Source organism: Magallana gigas, chromosome 2, assembly GCF_963853765.1.
Source record: "Magallana gigas chromosome 2, xbMagGiga1.1, whole genome shotgun sequence".
NCBI classification, from domain to species: Eukaryota; Metazoa; Mollusca; class Bivalvia; order Ostreida; family Ostreidae; genus Magallana; species Magallana gigas.
Window position 1 is genome coordinate 58,773,983 of NC_088854.1, and position 21,612 is coordinate 58,795,594.

At 33.4% G+C, this 21,612-nt stretch overlaps 2 protein-coding genes and 1 long non-coding RNA gene across 3 annotated transcripts in view; all 3 read left to right on the plus strand.

Annotated features, from left to right (window-relative positions):
- LOC136273198 (mucin-22-like) overlaps window positions 1–21,612 on the plus strand; it is a 167,149-nt gene that overhangs the window by 41,845 nt on the left and 103,692 nt on the right. The gene's annotated exons all lie outside the window — the stretch shown is intronic.
- Window positions 921–7,366, plus strand: LOC136273204 (uncharacterized). Its single transcript, XR_010711422.1, has 4 exons — window positions 921–1,409; window positions 2,297–2,698; window positions 3,687–3,820; window positions 7,310–7,366. It is a non-coding gene; the product is annotated as an uncharacterized lncRNA (long non-coding RNA).
- Window positions 1,361–20,800, plus strand: LOC136272589 (uncharacterized). Its single transcript, XM_066074337.1, has 6 exons — window positions 1,361–1,409; window positions 2,297–2,456; window positions 7,310–7,485; window positions 9,172–9,207; window positions 9,458–9,493; window positions 20,256–20,800. Exons 1-6 carry the CDS (start codon window positions 1,361–1,363, stop codon window positions 20,333–20,335), a joined length of 537 nt encoding a protein of 178 aa, XP_065930409.1. The 3' UTR covers window positions 20,336–20,800.

Below are 21,612 nucleotides of genomic sequence, written 5' to 3' on the forward strand. Positions count from 1 at the left end.
TAAATATAAAACTGAATGAGTGGAGGAAAAATTGTCAATCCCAACTGATTAAGTGGATAATTATAGGATGAAGGGGAAAACTACGGTCTTTTGGGGTACTCCGTATCTCTTTTTACAACTTAGTTGCAAAATAGCTTGTGTTGTTACCATTCTTTTTGCCTTTAGATCTTTGACAAATATTGTGAAACACTCTGTATGACAAAAAAAATATTTACCTTTAACATATTTTTGCTTGTAAGGTGTGTTGAAAGTTCGGCATTTATAACACTGTAACACACACAGGGTATTCAAAAGTTAAAACGTCGACGAGTTTGATTATGACGTTAAAAACGTTAAACGGTGTAAACTGCAACATCACAAGCAAAATTCAGAGTTCACGCTTGTGGCTGTTACAGTGGCTCTTCCATTAATATGAACTATACTCTTAGGATAAAATATATATCACATTTACAGACACGGCAAGAAGTTAAAATGTAAATTTAAGCATTAAATCATTGTTAATTGGAAGATACAGTCTTATAACTGCAGCGATGTGTGCATTACAATTTTATAACGCGCTACGGCTAATAATGGATATATACATTCTTTTTTACAAATTAGATAGTATTATATAGATTAACACATTGATTACGTCATGACTGAAAGTTGAACATTGTGCAAATTTTGACGTTTAATCGGAAACAATTGAACCCGCGGTGTCCATCCAAATTAAAATTATTATTATTTATTTTTTGCATCATGTATGGATATTTGTAATTTTTGTAACATATTCATTTATTTTCACTTTGAACCATTCAAGGCTTATTAATTATGTACACAAATATGTCAAAGATACACACATATGCATGGCACTCAAAATGCGAAACAAGTATGCTTCAGAGTTTCTGCAGAGCGCTTTGGAGAACAAAATACAGCTTTTACATCATATAAACTATAGTGTAATATAAAATAAATGTAAATATCAATTGTGATAGATGTTTTATTTATTTTATGGTCAATCCTTTCACAGGAACTGCGATACAGACTATTAAGCAATTATCTCTTCTGGTCTAATTCCCGTTTTGAACACATTTTTTTTCGATACCTAATTTTTCAAATGTGTGCAAAACTGGAACAAACAGGACAATGATATATTACACCTGCGTCGAAGACTGGGGAACAGACACTACTGCGCAAATAAATGTAGTCCCTGTGTATTTTCACTTCCTATTTTAGGACACGCTTCATTTTGGCGTTTAATTATTGTCGATAGATTGAGTGCTCAAAAATAGTGCCTATTTACATGTAACTGGGATTGGAGAAAAAGCATACTTACAACCTGTTTATTAACCTGTGCTGTGATCAAACAAAAACTAAAAGCATGACATTGGGATTTATGTGTGCCATTTTGCCTAGCCTCAGCTTACTTGGTAAGTATTCATGTTTTATATTAATTTGTCATTTTATCACACGCATTTTCAACATTGAATGTTTTAAATACCCTATCTACAAGAATGTGTTAAAGACCCTATCTGCAATATTTCAATTTCTTTGAGGAAAAAATATGCATTATTTTTTTAGATATATACGTTTCTTACTTTTAAACCTAGTGTCTTTAAGCTGCACCCTACATTGAAAAGTTTTGAACCGTTCTAAAAATTGGTTTACATAGTTCACTACGGATATAATATCCAAACGGGATATCAATTATCATTGCAGATAATGATTGTTTTTTTTTAATTTGCAAGATATACGTCATGAATTCTCCAGACAAATATCAAACTTTTGGTTAACAGGAGTTTTTGAAACCATGTTGCTAGGAAAATTACTTCAGTGTGGCAGTTTTCAAACTCCCTTGGGAGAGGGATTGGAACAAATATATATGTAGTTATCATGTAAATATAAAATTATTAAATTAAAAAGCAAACGACCATAATTAAAACGTATACAAGATCTATCATTTCTGTCACCAACAAAAGATCATAGATGTCAAAAAATAATACAATGTGTTAAATGGAGACCTATCTGATCAAAGATGATACTTTACTCTTCATATGTTTTATGTAAATTATTTTCAGTATCCACGAGAGGTTTTCATTATCATAAATGTTAAAAACTTAGCAATAAGCTTTAACATAGTTTATATAATATTATTTTGGTAGTGGGGGTCTTTAGAATGATTTTTTGGTAGGGGTAAAGAGGGAGTTAAGGAGGAGGGGGCTAAATAAGTATGAAATAGGGAAAGCGTATAATTTATAAAATGGATTTAAGACTAAGACTATGATGTTCTTTCATTCTTTATGAATTTTATCCTCAGCATATGCACAGAACATTGAGATACAGGCTTTCCCGTCGACGGTTAATTTCAGGGAGAATAATTTGGTCATCGTGTGTTCCATCACCAATCCTTCACAACTTGCTTCAGTGTTCTTCATACAGCTACTGAAGAACTCCAGTACATTGTTTGATGATGTAGTGTCAGTAGCTACAGGACAAACTCCGCCAGTTCAATGGAAGGACTCTACATTACAGTACAGAGCCTCAGCCACTGGAAGCTTAGACTCACCAAGCACTGCACAACTGAGATTAACGATATACAAAAACAGAGTAATATGTCCTTCTGACTTTAATGTGTACAAATGTAGAATGTCTGGCTTGACTACTGTTGTGTCAGAGGCAGTTACACAGGAGACAAGTCCAATAACTATTTCCTAAATTGGTATGCACTATTTACCGAATTTATTCAATAATTACTGGTACTTGTTCATGTACCTATTGACAAAATGCAATTGTTTTCATGAATTGAAATTGCTTATATAGAAGATGATGTAAAATGATTTAATACTCTGGCATTATTTTCCCACCATGATACTTCGTCATAACACTATTTCCTTTAGAATTCTTTACCTTGGGGTTATGAAGTTTTGACCCATAATACGGTGCCTTAGTTGTTATTAAAGGTAGTTTATGACAAAATAAAAGATAAATGTTCACATTTGTAGGAGCGACATTCAACAACGGACAAAACACAGATAGCAATAGATCATCTGAGTCATATGGGTGTTCAGATGATTAAACATTGTGACGCTATAGCCTTAAGGTGGTATGGGACACTTCCATGTTGTGACGTATTGTTTATCGAAATAAACAATAAAATAAAGTGTAATTATATAAGTAGTTTCTTTCCAAAAATGGTTACCTAACTCCGTAGCGCAGTGGGTTAGAGGGTTTACTACGAACCTGTAAGTAATGAGTTCGAATCCCGCTGGGGTTTTTACAATTTTCACCTTTTCAAATATTTTTAAAAGCTATTTTTGGTTATATATTGTAAAATTTGAAAATGCTAAACGGGTGTAAGTTTTTCAATTATATAGTACATGTACTTTAATACACATTTATATCGACAGATGTCCCATACCACCTTAATTATAAAAAGCTAAATTTTGACCGAACTTTCTCAATATGCTATTTCATTGTGAGTCAAGTTTGTCAAACTATGTCCTCTCGGGCCCTTGGTTGATCTACAAATGGAGAAAAATGATCCAAATGACATTGGTTCTACAAAAATATACAGGCATTATACAACTAAGTTGGTATTCTCTACGTGAAAAAAACTAACCCGGGTCAGTCTTATACAGGTGTTAAGTATTTACATCGGCATAAACTATCGACGCGTTTGATCGTGAATTGTTTTATTCGAGTTTTAGCTTTGCCAACTGTAATTGAACTGCCTCGAGTAAAAATCATCAATGGAATCTTTGATACACCAAATAGACAGTTTTCTGTTGGAACTGCAATAATGTTGACCTGTCAAGGAGAGGTTGGAACTGACCCAAGCAAAGTATGAATAAATCCATAAAAAACATTGCATAAAATATCTGATTTATACGAAAGCCGAGAAGAATCATTCGAGATTCGAGATTCGAAATACGAAATTCGAAATACGAGATTCGAGATTCGAAATTCGAGATTCAATATCTAAATTAACCAATCAAATCAAGGATCTGAAAATATGTATCCTAGCGACATCAAACTGTTCTAAATAAAAATCATACGTACATGCTCTTATATACATATAAATGCTATGTTCACTTCTCCCTACCTAACTAAATAATTATTTGTATTTACTTTTACACAGAATATCTAAGTAGACTAGTAATAATGCAGTGTGCTTCGCGGATCTAAGTGATTTTGTTTGCCCTGGTGCATTTCCACCTGATGCGTTTAAACCCTAAGGTATTTCACCACCAGTAATAGTTTAAAACCCGGGTTTATTCACCCCTTTTGTGTAAAAATGCGGTTATGGTAGAGAACTTCATAAGCGTAGCTAATTTTTTCTGTAGGGGGTCCTCGGGCAATTTTAAAAAATTTTACTATGTAAATTTAATAAGCTCCAATTTTCCCGAGGAGGGGGTCCAGATCCCCTGACCCCCTCCTTTCTAGATCCCCGCATGAAGATTAGTACATGTATCTAAATAATCTAAATATAAATAATCTGTCCTGTTTCACTAATAAATATAAGCATTACTTATCGTTTTTATGTATGCATACAGTGATACACTAGTACTATGATTATAAACAAATCATTGAGATATTATCACATTATACGGAATTATTAATAAATACAATTTTTTTTCCTTTTCCTCAGTAAACAACTTATTATGAGTCTTACTTTTGGAATTGTTTTCAATATAGAAGGATACCTACTCTCTACAATTAAAGGTAGGGATGATAGGGTGCCAATTTGTTCACATTGCCGATTTCTTGTGCAGAGAACAGTAAAACCTTTTATTTGATTGTGCATGAATATTTCAAAATTAATTGTTGTACATATATTTTGTTATAATTCATTCATTGATATATCAACAAGAAAGAATAAAAGCATATGTTTCACAGCCAAGTTAAGTTTCTCTGTAGTTTCCTACCCCCCTACCCCCCACCACACCAAAATTGACAATAATTACATATAAGTCATACAAATGTTTACTTTTTTTGTAAGTAAATCTCTAAAGTTGTAAATAAGCACTGCAAACAAAGATGTGTGTATTTAATATACTACTACATTACACTTAGCCAGATAAAATGTAATCAGGATGAAGCTACAAGAGGTGAGTGGTGCAAATTCACCAATTTGTCGCCATACACACAGAACACCAAATAAAGAAACTGTGAGTGGTGTGTGGAATGCATAAAAGATGACGGCAAATTATCTCAAATAATCAGTGCAAAAACCCACAAATAGGCTGTTATTTGTTACATATCCTGCAAAAACATTGATAAAAAATGTTATCGTCCCATAACATAGCCGATTAAGTTAATGTGTACATATGGTCAACGTACATGTAATTCGTATATACAAGAAGGCGGACGTATCAGGCGGGGATCCAGAAAATTAAATTTCAAAAATGATCGGTTGAATTACATTAAATGCTTTGAAAATTGTTTTAAACTATCGCACGGGTCAAAATTCGTGATAGAAGCTATGTACAGTGTTATTGGAAACTTTCATTTTATATCAATATGTAGTATTACCTATTATAACAAATGAGAGTATAGCACAACTGCCACAAGCAATACATGTCCTTTACCGGCACCACCTCCCTCCCATTAAAAAAATGAAAAAATTGCCGTTTTATTTGCTAAAATGTGTGTGGTTCAAGATTTTTCTAGAGGACATACCCGATTAGAATTGAAAAAAGAGTCGTACGTTTAAAACTAATTTTGTCAAAATTTTTAGATTCATTTGGTTATATTTTGGTCCATTTGGGTAAATATATGCACCAGCGCAGCTCTAATTTATATATAATCAGGCCATAAATTCAAAATATTTTAAAAAATTAATAGCTTTAAATCCAGTGGATGAAAGAAAAGGAAAGCAAGTCGAACTCGATGAGTGCTAATACCTGTGTTGGATGAATGGTACAGTAGGATATGCGCAAAAAGTCCCGTCTACTCTTTCCTACCCTATAATTATTGGAATATTAAATCCGATTATAAGAGTCAAATTAAAAATCAAGTACGGATATGTACCTGTTTATCAAAAGTAAAACTACTCATTATTTATCTACAGTACATCGTTATGGAGCTACACAGAAAGTTTTATATTAATTTGCCGAACCAAATAAAAAAACCCCTGGAAAACGAAGAGAAAACAAAGTTGGGACAGAATAACTGACAAATTAATTAGGACTATATAGCCGCCCCCCCCCCCCTCTTGAAATGTATATATCGAAAACAGATTATTGGCGTACAACATCCGCACACAATTTAAAGAAAATTTCATGGTTTTTTTTATCATTTTCGCTAGCTAATGTAAGACATCACAAATACCCCAAACCCCCTCACGGAAAAGGAAATGCTAGGTGATGAGAGAGAGAGAGAGAGAGAGAGAGAGAGAGAGAGAGAGAGAGAGAGAGAGAGAGAGAGAGAGAATCGATGTAAATCATCGCTAACAGGTGCGCTAACACCGTTAAAATTAAAGCTTGCTAGTTAGTCTGCCCTACCCTAGCTACCTCCTCTCTTTTCTCGTTTTAGAGGCTTAATTATTGTCTATACATGCTTGTAACAAATCAAATCAATTTCAAATTCTAAATCAAACTGAATTTGACACTACAAAACTCTCTCTGTGTCGGTCTGTCTGTCTGTCTGTCTCTGTCTCTGTCTCTCTCTCTCTCTCTCTCTCTCTCTCTCTCTCTCTCTCTTATCGACAATGGCATTGCCATACCCTACAATACACTATTCTTATCTGGATTTTTGTCTTTGAGGTTGTAAATCATTATATCTTCTATGGTTCAAAACTTTATCATAACCTATATTTTGACATGTCGATTATTTCATTGAGTTTCGTTTCATGGCTAAAACATTTAGATTAAACAGATCTTTCTTCGCGAGCCGATTTTTACACAGTTGGGGCGAATACACTTCGGGTTAAAATTGTTCGGGGGAAAATACATACAGGTCAAACAAAACCACTAAGATTCGCAAAGCCAACAGTGTTATTTCTAATTTAATTGTTTATAATGTGTGGGGTTACTTCATCAATGTTAATTTAACCATTTTATAACCACTATATAAGAGCTATTAAGACATTTATTTGTAGGAAAGAGCATGTACGAATGATCTTTATTTAGAACAGTTTGATGTTGCTAGGGTACAGGTTTCAGATCCATGATTTGATTGGTTAATTTAGATATTGAATCTCGAATTTCGAATCTCGAATCTCGTATTTCGAATCTCGTATTTCGAATCTCGAATCTCGAATTATCCTTCTCGGCTTTCGTAGATTTAGGCTATAATGCGGTTTATAAAACAGTTTATGATTACATTTCAGACAATTAGATGGTGTGTCCAAAGGACCAATGAATTTAGTTTCACAGGATTGGTCCAGTACCATCACATACAACCTAACCAGTCAAGACACCTTCACAAGATTCTTGTGCGAGTCTGGAGAGACCGGTTTGTGTGGTACAGGGACGGCCATACAATATGTCAACATCAGCATTTCTGGTTAGCTCATAGTTTATTTTTCTACAATTTAAGGAGGCCGATTTGGGTTTTTTTGCGGAAAAACTACAATAGCATAACTCTTTATTTTTTAACAATATGTAATTTAAACCAACTCTAGTTTATTTGCGAAGGTTCATTAAAATCAACCGCCTGCTTCTTTTTAGGGACCATCTCAAAATAGAGGTACATTTACTATAGGAATATATAGGAAACTGTCATTTTCCGCACAACAAAGCATTTTTAACAAATACTACAATAGCTTTTTTTCTCAAATTGTTATATATGATTAGTAATATCATTTCCTACCTTATATATAAAAAACACAAAATTCTACCGTCTGGTTTTTAGCGGGGGCCATCTCAAAATATTAAAATGCACCAAATTTTGCTATATATTTGGATCATCACGAATGATGATTGGTATAATGGATTCATTCCAAAAATGAGGAAAATGTCCTCGAGGATAGCATCATTCTGTATATAAATTTTCAATAGCGTACAATTTTTACGTTTTCTTTTATGTTATTTCTTAAAACGTACTCCTACAAAGCTTCATTTTATCATAACGTCATAAAAGCGCAATGGCAATGCTCCCCTACCGCACAATGTAAAAATCGTGTTAAAAATAAAAATTTCCTTTAACAATCTAAATATTTTTATCTGTATTTTGTTTATTGTGTTCAATTTTATAAATGATATCGTAAAAAAAATCATCAGAAGTATAAATCAACTGTATTATATTAGAATGCGCAAAAACATGCGCAATGCAAACTAAAGTCGGCCTCCTTAACTCTTGCTGCAATGCTTCATATGATTGGCTTACCAAATGCATTCATTTATATTGTATAGCATTACTTGCCTAGTTCATAATACAACGCGTGGGCAAGTTCATAATACAACGCGTGGGCAAAAGCGTTTTAATCCGTTTGACGTTACATTTTAACTTTGTACAAATCAACGTCACTTTTTATAATAATGATCCAAATATTTTAAATTTACCTGTTAATAATTGAATTTAGGAATATATTTAGTTTTATAAATATTTTGTGTAAGACATGTATCGTATAGGTGGAAATCATGTTTATTTCTTAAATAATCATTGATATTTGTGACAATTTTTGCACGGCTTTGACAGGTTAGCTTGGTTTATTTCTTGCTCTTCTCTCTATATTTTTTTCATATAATGTTGGGTATAATGCTCCAAATGTAACACACATAATACCTTAATTTGCTCAGAAGTTTCATATACGAGTATAAAGTATAATTCTGTTAACACAACACCATTTAATTTTTAACAAAAGTTACATGTTGGAACAAATCTACTGTTATGAATGTCGATGTCCAAATCCATGTTCCTTTTATGACGAGTTTAAATATCATTCAAATCGAAATTGATTGTTCTTGCGTAATATTCATAAACATTAACATAAGTAACTTATCAAAATACATACCATTCATGATCTTAGATTTTATAATTTTATCTATACTGGTTGTGTGACAAAATGTAATTTATATTTTGTCTTGAACAATTCAGGAGAGCATGAAATAATTTCCATTTATACAAAAACAGCATTTATAACATTGTACCTATCTGCTCAAATTATCTACAATTTTGAAATAAATTGATTTTATTATTTGTCTATGTCACATATAAATAACTCTACGTCATTCCCTTTACCAATTACAGAATGGTCCTACACTACCAATAATCCTACAATAGATGGTATGTAATCAAGTTTAAGTATAAACAAGATTATTTATCATTTCAAGTGCCTCAGCAAGAAGTAAACACTATAACACAATTATCAACATTTTGACCAAACTTAATATCTGTCAACTGTATAGTACTGCATACTTGTGTTATAACTGTTTTTATCAAGGTATGTTGCCTACTTTTCGTAATTAATTGTAAATGTGATATAATTTAAACATTTCTTCGCGTTACTGAATAAAAAAATGTTTATTAATTTTAGAAGGATCATCCGCCATCAATGAACCTACGACAGATGGTAAGTATAACAATTAGGTCTATTTATGAACAGGGTTTTTCATTAATTTAAATTTTACTGTAGCTCAAAGTTCGTTACCAGCGTCATGTAGAATCTATTACAGTTCGCAATTTTTTAGTCACTGTCAATTAACTGGGTTCTCAAAATATGTATATTATGATGTTATAATATTGAATCAAGCTTTGTAATAGTAGTCGCACATTTTAAAAAAGATATAATGGAATCTTGGTTGCAGGAAAGCTTCATTTTTTCTTTATTATATATCCATGAGTTCTAATTTGTTTTTTTTTTCATTTTTAAAGAACTAAAGAAAGCCACAGTGAAATCCCTATTGTAAATTTAATTAGTAAAGTATAAAGGAAAACAAAAAACATATTTGTGTTCATATCCGTGTTAGTGTTTCAACTATATAAAAACTAGTAGCATTTCCTGCTGTACAAATGACTAAACCTCTTGCATTAAAATATAAGTCATATTTTGTATTGATAAGCATAAGGTTATATTCTTTAGAATTATCTAAATCGCGATTGTTTGCAATGCTTACCACAATTTACTAAATATTCAATGCAACAGGTTGAGAGAGTCCTTTCTGTGTTATCAAACAATAAGACCACTACGAAATTTGCATTTCTTGTACTTTGTTATTTTGAATCGGTTTTGAAATAATTTTCAAATTTAAATGTCAATTTAAGATGAGTTTATGTTACAATAAAATCATTTACAGATGTGTTTGAATCCAACAATAATCTTACAACATAATGTACAATAACTACAACATTAATCAGGCTTGGGGCAATGCTAAATGTAATGGAAATGCATTGCAATGCATTACATGTTTTCAAAGTAATGCTAGTAATGTGTAATGCCACAAAATTAGCATTACAAGTAATGGTTATGTAATTCATTACTTTCCAAAATCTAGTGTAATGCTGGCATTACATGGCATTACTTTGCATTACATTGCTTATTTATGCATGTTCACTTTAAAAGATGTGATGAATAAATGAAAAGCTGAAATTGAATCGACTAAATTTATTTTTTAAGAAGAAAGAAATAATTCTTGAGATAAAAATGTTTAAAAAATTCATTTTTGAATTTTTAATATTACTAAATATAACAGCACAATTTCATAACATTTTTAAGAGTGTTGTTATAAAGAGTATTAATCATTTAAACAATTTACTCCAATTAGTTTGCACTCCAATAAGAAATGTGTCAACAACACAATATGCTCCCATGATAATCTAATTATCAAAACAATCTATTGTTATAAGAAGTGCTAAACACCCCAACCCCCTTTCCTTCGCTATGTCCCAATAGAAAAGGAGACAGACATGCACCTTTAAAAGCAAAATGAATACACTGTCCATCCATGATGAAAATCAATATCACTTCCAATATTATAATGTAGGAGATACAGATTTATTAATTATGAAATTAATAAATCTATAAATAAAAGTAATTAATTTATTGACAATTATATTAATATAATTATGTTTTAATTATTGTACAAATAAACTTAAAACTTAAAACTAAAGTATCTAATAAAATCTTTTATAAACTTAAAAATCTGGTCATGGTCAATTGAATAGAACAGGCAGCTATCTTGACCATGGTATAAATTGCCCTATGGTTGTAATTAAGGTTCTGGCCAAATATATAATGTATCAAGGTATTCAATTGGTTGTTAGTTTTGTCTTCTTGGATTTACCTGTCTTTGTAGTATTTCATTTACTAAGGTGAACCTATAAGTTTATTTAAGTAAGTGTCACAACTTTATTTCTTTTTCAGGTCATTATATCAGAATATATTTGAATTTGATAAGTATTGGAATACTTTCAATCAGCTGATTGATTGTCGTACACTGATTTGTATCACTGTGCAACATACTTGTGTTTATAGTTCCTAGAGTGAACTACCCACTTATTTCTCTATATTAAGACTTTGCTAGATCACGTAGATGTGAAAAACAAAGGTGACCCATGTTTGATTTGTTCTGTTATGAACTCCCTCAAGTTTATTTAAGTAAGTGTCACAACTTTATTTCTTTTTCAGGTCATTATATCAGAATATATTTGAATTTGATAAGTATTGGAATACTTTCAATCAGCTGATTGATTGTCGTACACTGATTTGTATCACTGTGCAACATACTTGTGTTTATAGTTCCTAGAGTGAACTACCCACTTATTTCTCTATATTAAGACTTTGCTAGATCACGTAGATGTGAAAAACAAAGGTGACCCATGTTTGATTTGTTCTGTTATGAACTCCCTCCTGTAAACATTTCAGTATATCAAAACTTTGAGAGTTCAAGTTGAACTGCCCTCCTATATCAATCATTGGATTGTTGTATTATATTTTACTTATATCATTATTGTCCAATATGCCGCGTACTCAAGGTGATGAAGAGCAGGAACACGAGGAAGGTAAACCACATGCGGGAAAAGATGAAAAGGATGCCACAGCTGGTGGTTTATCAGAGAAAGATATGACAGAATTCTTCTCATTCTTCTCAGGTGAAGAGAAAGACTCATACGACTTATGGAAATATGAGGTCATTTGTCTCATGAAGGAATCTGATTCTGAACAGTCTATTTTTCAAGCTATTAGAAGGTATGTAAAAGGTGAAGCCGCCAAGGTCATTATGAGATTAGGAGTTGGTGCTAATGTGCAAGAAATTCTGTCAAAGTTAGACAGTATCTATGGAAACGTGTTAGAGAAAGAGGATATTTTGGCTGAATTTTACAGCGCTAAGCAAAGGGACGATGAGACTTTTCCTGCATGGAGTTGTCGCCTTGAGGAAATTTTATGTAAAGCAATGACGATGGGCAGAGTACAGGATCAGGCAGCAAACGAAATGCTACGAACTATGTTTTATAAAGGTTTGAGGCAAGACCTTAAGGATATCAGTGGACACTTATACCACTCTATTACTGATTTTGATGAGTTACGGGTAGAAATCCGAAAAATTGAAACTGAGCATCCAGTTCAGAGCAGATCTAAGCCAAAACCTGCAACAGTAAAATCGGGTATATCTCAGGTTGATTCAACAAGTACCCTTGATACTAAGTTTGAAGATCTTCAGGCTCAGATTAAGCAGCTGAAGACATCTCTTTCATCTTACTATAGGCCCCCCTCTTATGGTTTTAATAACTACAGGGGTAGACCATCCTTCCAAAGAGGACAGAGAGGCTTCTCAGGACATGGTAGAGGATACACTCCCAGGATGCCTGAGCCAAGGATCACTGATGTAGATCCAAGACAACAGATGCCTCCAAGCACCAACAACACTGTCTGCTATAGATGCGGACAGGAAGGTCACATAGCCATTGGATGCAAGGTTAGGATAGATCACAGAAGGAATTTAAACTTCAGACGGCCGACTTCCGGGGACAAGGGTCCGGCCGGCAGAGACATGGTCCCACCCACTCGCAAATAGAAGGAACAGCCAATGAACTTCAAGCCGCTATTAATGGAGTATCATGTTAAGCACTGCTTGATACAGGTGCAACAGTATTTACAATATCCCAAACATTTTATTTTCAGAATCTGCAGGGAAAGACATAACTGCATGCATTAGAAGAGCAGATTGATATTGAGTGTGCAGATGGGCAGATGATGCCTTACTTGGGATTTGTAATTGTAGACTTATCCACTTATGGACTTTCAACATTAGAAGTTTTGAGACAGTGTATGTTTTTGGTTGTTCCAGATAGTCAGTACAATGCTAAAGTACCTGTTCTGATTGGAACAAATATTTTAAGCCATTTGCTAGAAGTTACCCGATCAGAGCATGGCTCTCGATTTTTACAAGATGCTGACTTGCACGCATCATGATACTTAGCTTTTCGATGTTTCACTTTGATGGAGAAACAGATTCAGAGGAATAGAAGTCGACTCGCTATTATGAAGTCAGCAGAATCTTCAAGAATCATCATACCACCCAATGGTCGAGTGGTTATACATGCTTACCTTGACAAGAAGATTCCTTACCACAGAGTTTTAGCTATGCTGCATCCGACACACAAGTCTGGCATTCCAACTGACCTGGATATAACTCCAACTTTACATTACTATGATTTTGAAGAGTCTAGTATTATCCCAATAGAGGTAAGTAATGTAACAATGCAGACCATGTCAGTCCCCCCTTAAGGACTTTTATGTGAAATGCAGCCAGTTTCTATCACAGATACAGTCAAAGCTGAACCGATTCCTCCATTGAAGTGTATACTTGATGAGGTAAGTATTTCAGATTCCCCCCACTGATTCGGAGAAACAAGAATGTCAAGAACTTATTGCAGAATACCAAGACATTTGCTCAACAAGTTCTACTGACATTGGTAGTACAGACAAAGTACACCATTATATAGAGTTGACAGATCCTACTCCTTTTAAGCAGAAATATCGGCGCATACCCCCAGTAATGATAGAGGAATTTAGGCAGCACATACAGGAACTTTTAGCTGCAGGAATTATAAGGCCTTCACACTCGCCATTCTCATCTACTGTCGTTTTGGTGAAGAAACATGATGAATCATTGAGAATGTGAGTTGACTACAGACAGCTGAATCAGAGGACAGTAAGAGATAATTACGCACTGCCTAGGATAGATGAAATCCTTGATTCTCTGTCTGGAAACAAGTACTTCTCTGTTCTGGATATGAAATCTGGTTACCACCAAATTGAGATCCTGGAGAAACACAAGCAAAGGAAAGCTTTCACTGTGGGGCCATTAGGTTTTTTCGAATTTAACAAGATGCCTTTCGGACTTGCTAATGCCCCAGCAACATACCAACGGTTGCAAGAACAGTGCTTAGATGATCTTCATTATAAGACTTGTTTCATTTACTTAGATGATGTAATCATCTTTTCTAAGACCGTCAAAGAGCACCTTGATTGACTTAAGCAAGTCTTTGAGAGATTTAGAGACTTTCGATTGAAATTGTCTCCCAAGAAATGTTCCTTCTTTATGAAAAAGGTAAAGTACATAGGCCACATTGTCACTGAAGATAGGATACAAGCAGACCCTGAGAAAGTAGACAAAGTGAGAGATTGGCCTACACCTAAATCTCCTGAATATGTTTGGCAGTTCCTCGGCTTTGCAGGGTATTATAGGAAATCCATTCAAGATTTTTCCAAGATTGCCCGCCCTTTAATTAATATAATGGCAGTTGGGAAGAAGCCTAGAGGAAAACAAAAGCTGCCAACATCTACTTGGAATTGGGGACCAAGTCAGGAGAAGGCCTTTGCTCTACTCAAGGAGACATTAACTTCAGCGCCAGTACTTGGTTATCCCGAGTTCAATTCCCCATTTGAGCTTCATACAGACGCCTGTCAAAGTGGCATAGGGGCAGTCCTGTACCAGGAACAGGAAGGTGTTAAAAGGGTCATAGCATATGCTAGTAGGGGACTTAGTAAGCCAGAACGAAATTACCCAACTCATAAGTTAGAATTTCTCGCATTAAAGTTGGCGATTACAGAGAAGTTCTCTGATTATCTGACAGGTCAGACATTTTCTGTTTTTACTGACAATAATCCCCTCCCATATGTACTGACATCTGCTAAGCTTGATACCACTGGGCACCGTTGGGTTGCAGCTTTGTCATCCTATAACTTCAGCATCACATACAAACCTGGTAAGTCAAATACTGATGCTGACCTGCTATCTAGACTCCATCTAAGATGGAGACTATGGATGGAGATACGGTCAGAGCAGTTATGGATGAAAAGCAGCCCTACATTGAGACCCTCCCAGTTCCCCCTTCTGTATGCCAGAAATTATAGACTACTGATATACTAGAGAAGTTTGACAGACATATCGATCTTAAGTAGATCCAGAGGGAAGATCCTGTTATCTCCACTATTATAGACTATATCAGACAAGGAAAGAGACATCCAAAGAACTCAGCCAATAGTGAGACTGAAGCTATTTTACATCAAAACTTTAAGAAGTTAGAGTTAGAAGACAGCCTTCTAGTCAGGTGACACAGAGAGATGGAGTTGTACAGAAGCAGTATGTTGTGTCATGTGCATACAGTCAGTTGATTCTGCAGTATTTGCACAACAACAAGACAATAGCTTTAGTCTAGTCAGAGAAAGATTTTATTGGCCTAGGATGTATCCAGACATAGTTAAGTGGATAAATGACTGTGGAAGATGCATAAAATTCAAGACACCTGATAATCACGAGCATCCCTTGTTAACATCACAACAACAGAACCCTTGGAGTTGGTATGCATGGATAACTTGACAGTGGAACCATCAAAAGGAAACATCCAGAATATATTAGTTATGACAGACCATTTCACCAAGTTCTAATTGCAGTGCCAACTAGGAATTAAACTGCAAGAACAACTGCAGAGGCCATTTTTAATGAGTTTATTGTACATTATGGATTGCCGAAAAAACTTCACTCAGATCAAGAAGCTAACTTTGTAGTAACATCATTAATGAACTATGTCAACGCGGCTATGTTAAGGCTGTCCGAAGCTAAATATATATCGAAAAATGATACTATTTTAATTATCGAAAAATGCTTTAACCGAGGGAGTTTCTTTAAACTTTTATTACATATGTTAACAGTGGCATCCAACACTATATTTGATGTATTTTTGTGGCGTCATAGATTTTTCATAAGCACGTGACGGGTGTATTCTAACACGGTAAATAATCTATAAAAATCGCATCGGCACAAGTGAATAATGACATAAAATCAAAAATATTTTTATGAAAAATCCTTCAATAAGTAATGTATTTTGTAGTTCTTGCTGGGGCTTCATATAAATATTTCGTTTATTTGAAATATTGTCAAAAAATTTCGCACCGCCATCGAAATTAGGCATATTTTTACCTTTTAGGCTCGATTTCAACAAAATCGGGTCAATCGGTAGGTTTCCCCCAGCAAGATTCACAGTGGTACTTATTTTCTCTCCCGATTTCACGTAAAATATACTAAGATTGTTTTTATCTTTCACTTGTGCCAAGCCGTTTTTTATATGCACATACATATCACCATTCATTAGATTACACGTAGCAGGGGGAGTCTCAAAACCATTAGTTTATGAATAGTTATTTACCTATTACGAAGCTTTAACACTGTTGATATTTTTATACTCCATATTGGTGATATTGAATGTAGTATCACTAGTATTTACAACAGTGTCTATGTGAAGGAATAAAGCGGTTTTATTATGTACAATGAATATCACTTATTACGTTACGATACATTCCCTAAGAACGATCGAAAGGAATGCAGATCGTGACGTCAAAGTTAACTATGACGTCATATCTTATGAAGTACAGACAAGTGACTTTCTACATATCGCTGTGAAATTAATCGGACAGCCTTAACATAGCCGCGAAATCACCGGAATTTCCAAATCAAGAACCACTCCATAAAATCCCATAGGAAATGGAATTATAGAAAGATTTAACCGTACTTTAGTTTCAATGCTAGGAACTTTAGGTCCAGAACAGAAACATAATTGGAAGAAATACATTTATACATTGGTACATGCCTTCAATTCAACTATTCATGATTCAACAGGTTATTCACCCTACTTTTTGATGTTTTGAAGAGACCCAATTCTGCCCATAGATTAAGTTTTTGGTTTAAACAGAAATAAGGTTAAGAACTCAACAAGTTAAGCATATAAAGAGAATTTGAAAGATAGACTCCAGAGTGCATATCAGAAAGCACAGACAGCAATAAAGAATTCCCAGGAAAAACAGAAGTCTAACTATGACTCTAAGATCAGAGGAGTTTCTTTAAAAAAAGGTGATAGGGTTTTCGTTCGTGTTGTCAAGTTTGATGGAAGACATAAGATTCAAGACAGATGGGAAGATCATCCTTATTATATCATCAGTCAGCCTAACAGAGATATCCCAGTTTTCAAAGTCAACTGAGAGGATGACCAAGGGAAAGAAAGAGTTCTTCACAGGAATCTCTTGCTCCCTATTGGATCAAAGTTGACGTCACCTGTTTCAGCATCTAGGATTAGGAAAAAGAAAACTGAGGAAACTGAGGTTGAGGAATTCATCCATCATCAGGTAGAGTCTGATGATGACAGTATTTATCTGACAGCGGAATACCTGTACAGAACAAAGATACGTCTGAGGATGGAAGCATTCCCACTTTAACTGGTGACGATCAGGAAAGTGCGGAGTGCCTGGAGGAAGGATAAAGGGAGGACGTTCCTAATCAGAACACAGAGGCATCTGATGATCCTGATACCAGCAGTAGCAGTAGGAGTTGTATTTCAGGAGTTCCGGATGATACTCAGGATTAAATACAAGAAGATGATGATGCTGATGATGATGATCAGAATATCCAAAGAAGGTCAACAAGAGTTAGACAAAAGCTAAAATGGATGAAAAACTTTGTATGCAGTCAGTTAGCATTCAAACCAACCAAATGGAAAGAGAAAGTGTTATGCTTTGAGGAAATGGCATCGGAATTGAAGAAAATGGACAAAGAAATGTCAAAAGAGTTTTTAAAAATGCTTATCAAGAAATTTTGATTGTATTGTTTTCAGATTTATATATGTGATTTTATTTTATTATTTTTTGCAGACTCAGAATTGGTAAGTCTCCTTTAAATGACGTGGAAGTCATTTTAAAAGGAGGGGGAGTTTGTAGGAGTTACAGATTTATTAATTATGAAATTAATAAATCTATAAATAAAAGTAATTAATTTATTGATAATTTAATTAATATAAATATGTTTTAATTATTGTACAAATAAATTTAAAACTTAATACTAAAGTGTCTAATAAAATCTTTTATAAACTTAAAAATCTGGTCATGGTCAATTGAATAGAACAGGCTGCTATCTTGACCATATGGTATAAATTGCTTTAGGGTTTTAATTAAGGTTCTGGCCAAATATATAATGTATCTAAGTATTCAATTGGTTTTTAGTTTTGTCTTCTTGGATTTTATTGGTTGTTGATATTACCCTCCAAATTCTTGGAGCTGGTTTGTCATATTTTCTTTGTCACATCAAAGAGAGGTGAGGTTTTTCGTAATCTGAAAGCTGACTTTTGAAACGTAACAAACTCTGCCATTTGGTAAGTTAACATTACTAATTCTAATAATTTTGATTAATAGTTATACATTTCATTAACAGTGAATTCTGTAATTTTGCCAAATTAAAACAATAGCTCATGCACGGTAAGAGTAAATGATTTTGTGAGATATCAACTTAATAGATAAGAATAACATGAATATGTTCACTGTTTTTATCCTTTGATATTGTGAACATAAGTACAAGTTTATTAATGTAAACTTTACAATAATTTGTAGGTACCATACCAGATAGTATATACCATAAGGTTGTAATACTGTACAAGAGCGCATTCCCATAGAATGGTATCTTTAACTGTGTTTTATGATTTAGAATAATATAGTGATGTCTTTATCTGTTTATAGACTTTACAGATGAATATCATTGTAAACCTATTATTAGATACATGAATTAATACATAATGTAATTCATACCTGTATAATGGATTAATGCAAAGAGTTGGTCCCCTTTAGCGCAACTTGCTCCTATTGTAATATTTTTATGCCGTATATTTATATTGTTGTTTTTCATTGTAGGGCTATTCATTTGTTTACCATCTATCTCAATAAATACTGGAGATGTCCAGAACCCGAACAGGCGTTGTTTGATTTCTTCAACATTCAACAAATATACCCCCTGTTACAATAACCCATTTGAAAATAATGTTCCTTACTTGTTCTCTCTCTCTCTCTCTCTCTCTCTCTCTCTCTCTCTCTCTTGTAAATTAAGTACACTGTACATTAGTTTGGACTGATAGAAAATACAAGATTCATATCCTAAGATAAAGATTGTCAAACAGTACTTTTCAGTCCAAGCTTCGACTGCTCCTGTAAAACATTTATTTAGTATAGCTGGGAAGATTTTCAAACTAGCAGGATGCAGTTAAAAGAAAAACCCTTTGAAACGTTGATCATAAAGTGCAACAGCAATCTTTTGTCTTAAATTGTCCTCAGTAGAAAGAAATACGATTCAAATACAGTATCTTAAGAAATATAAATGGGAAAAACCATCTGTTTATGAAATAATACAATTAAGTGTCGAAATTATAAAGATTTGTGTAATCTGGGGAAATATCTCTATTTAGCTTTTGATAACCGCAACATTATTCCATAAATTGTTTTTTTGTTATGCATGTAATTCTGTGTTTCTATTTCGTATCCTACATTGTATCATGCCAAATATCTATAAATATCATTTTACTTATGTAATATGTTGTTCATAATGCCACAAGACGATTATATATTGAGCAAATAAAGAATGACTCTTGTATAGTCATTGAATTTGAACCTGATACTAAGCATGAACATGTAGATATCTTAAAGAGTGTTTTATATTTGAAACATTTGCAAAAACTCTTTATGAGCTTTACTGTTATAAAACAAAGTAATGGTAATGCATTACTTTACTCATGTAATGGTAATGTAATGCATTACTTTAAGATAATCAAGTAATGGTAATGGTAATTTAATGCCCAAATTCATGAAATAATGGTAATGTAATGTATTACTTTACAATGTATTTCGCCCCAAGCCTGACATTAATACATATTCTAAGCCTTACAATTAACGATTGCATAATGCACATTTGAAATTAAATTTGTGACTCGAAATCAAGAAAATATAGGTAGTTTTCACAAATTAATTTATTATAAATTCATTTTTTAAACAATCTTCATAATTATATGAATGGTTTTAGGTACATCAGCTGCTGGTACCATCTCTCGAGGACTGATGAGACGTACTGTACTCATTCTACATACTCTCCTCGCCGTCTAGTTCTTACCTAATTGCACATAACGATCAGGGACCTGCTACGAATATTGGACTAGGCCAAATTATACAATGAACTTGACCCAGATACTAACTATTGACTTTTATTTGTGAAGCGGTGTATCTTTGATTACAAAGACTTTTAATTTTGCTATATGTTTTGTGTTATGATGCGTAAGCTATAAATTTGCTGTCATTGATATTTCAACAAAAAGGCTTTTGAAACTTTTGTTAAGTTAAACCCTGAAAAAATGTCTTTTTATGTAACACAATAACTTTAAGAAGCAACTTATTCCAGCATAAAGTATGTCTCAAAACTGTAAAGCTTTTTTTCGGGTGGTGTATTTTAAACTTCATAAAAATATATATGTCAGTTTTACAAAAGATATTATTGAAAAAGACCTTGAATTGAATATTTTTTTATTTTCTTTTATATTTGTTGCTGAATATGTAATAATTATTAATGTTAATCAAGTGTGATGGCATTGCCATTTTGATCATATTTTTATTTCTACAACAAATGACTCATTAATAAAATGTTTTCATACGTTAGAAAAATATGGACACAAGACGTTTTATTTATTTTCATGATTAATTTTTTATTTAAAAAAATAAAACACCCTGTTGACATTACTGAAAATTATTTAATAGATATCAATTTCATGCATTAATTCACACCAAATTTTCTACAATGTGTTACTCACAACCAAAACCCAATTTTCCACTTTATCATAAAAAATACAAAAAATGGTATAAAATAATATAAAGAATTTGTCCTTCTTTGAAAACGGAAGCATGTTTAAAAAATGATACTCTAACGATCCATTAGATAAAATTTTTGGTGTAGTATTCCACCTTAAAGTTACGAGTGCTTGCTGTTTTGATAAGACCATACTGAAAAACAGTAATATTATTGTTTGCAGATAATAACATTTTTTATTTAAACGTTGAAACTTCATTTGAATAAAGATAATTAATGGCAGCTGACGTCCAAGATCCAAAGTCTTGGGATGCGTGTCCAGCTTGGGTTTGAACTCTTGACGTGCAGAACCGACTTAGCAGCTAACCAACTGACCGGCCATGCAAGCTGGAAGTAATTTTATTTTGATGTAGCCATAGTACGGAGCCCTTTCATGCATTCACCCTGTATACGGTCTTTGAGATAAATGTAAAATTCAAGACTTTTTCTCTAGGACAACTTCAACCAAACTTGGCACAGAGCATTGCTCTTTGTTTTTATCTATTTTGATGTTCAAGGGAACATATGTACTTATATCTGAAAG

What these genes read in the sequence shown, in the direction of transcription:
- LOC136272589 (XM_066074337.1), top strand. Translation starts at nt 1,361, where the DNA reads ATGACATTGGGATTTATGTGTGCCATTTTGCCTAGCCTCAGCTTACTT. An exon ending in ACATTGTTTGATGATGTAGT is followed by an intron (nt 2,457 to 7,309) that starts GTCAGTAGCTAC and finishes ATTACATTTCAG; the next exon opens with ACAATTAGATGGTGTGTCCA. An exon ending in TGTCAACATCAGCATTTCTG is followed by an intron (nt 7,486 to 9,171) that starts GTTAGCTCATAG and finishes TACCAATTACAG; the next exon opens with AATGGTCCTACACTACCAAT.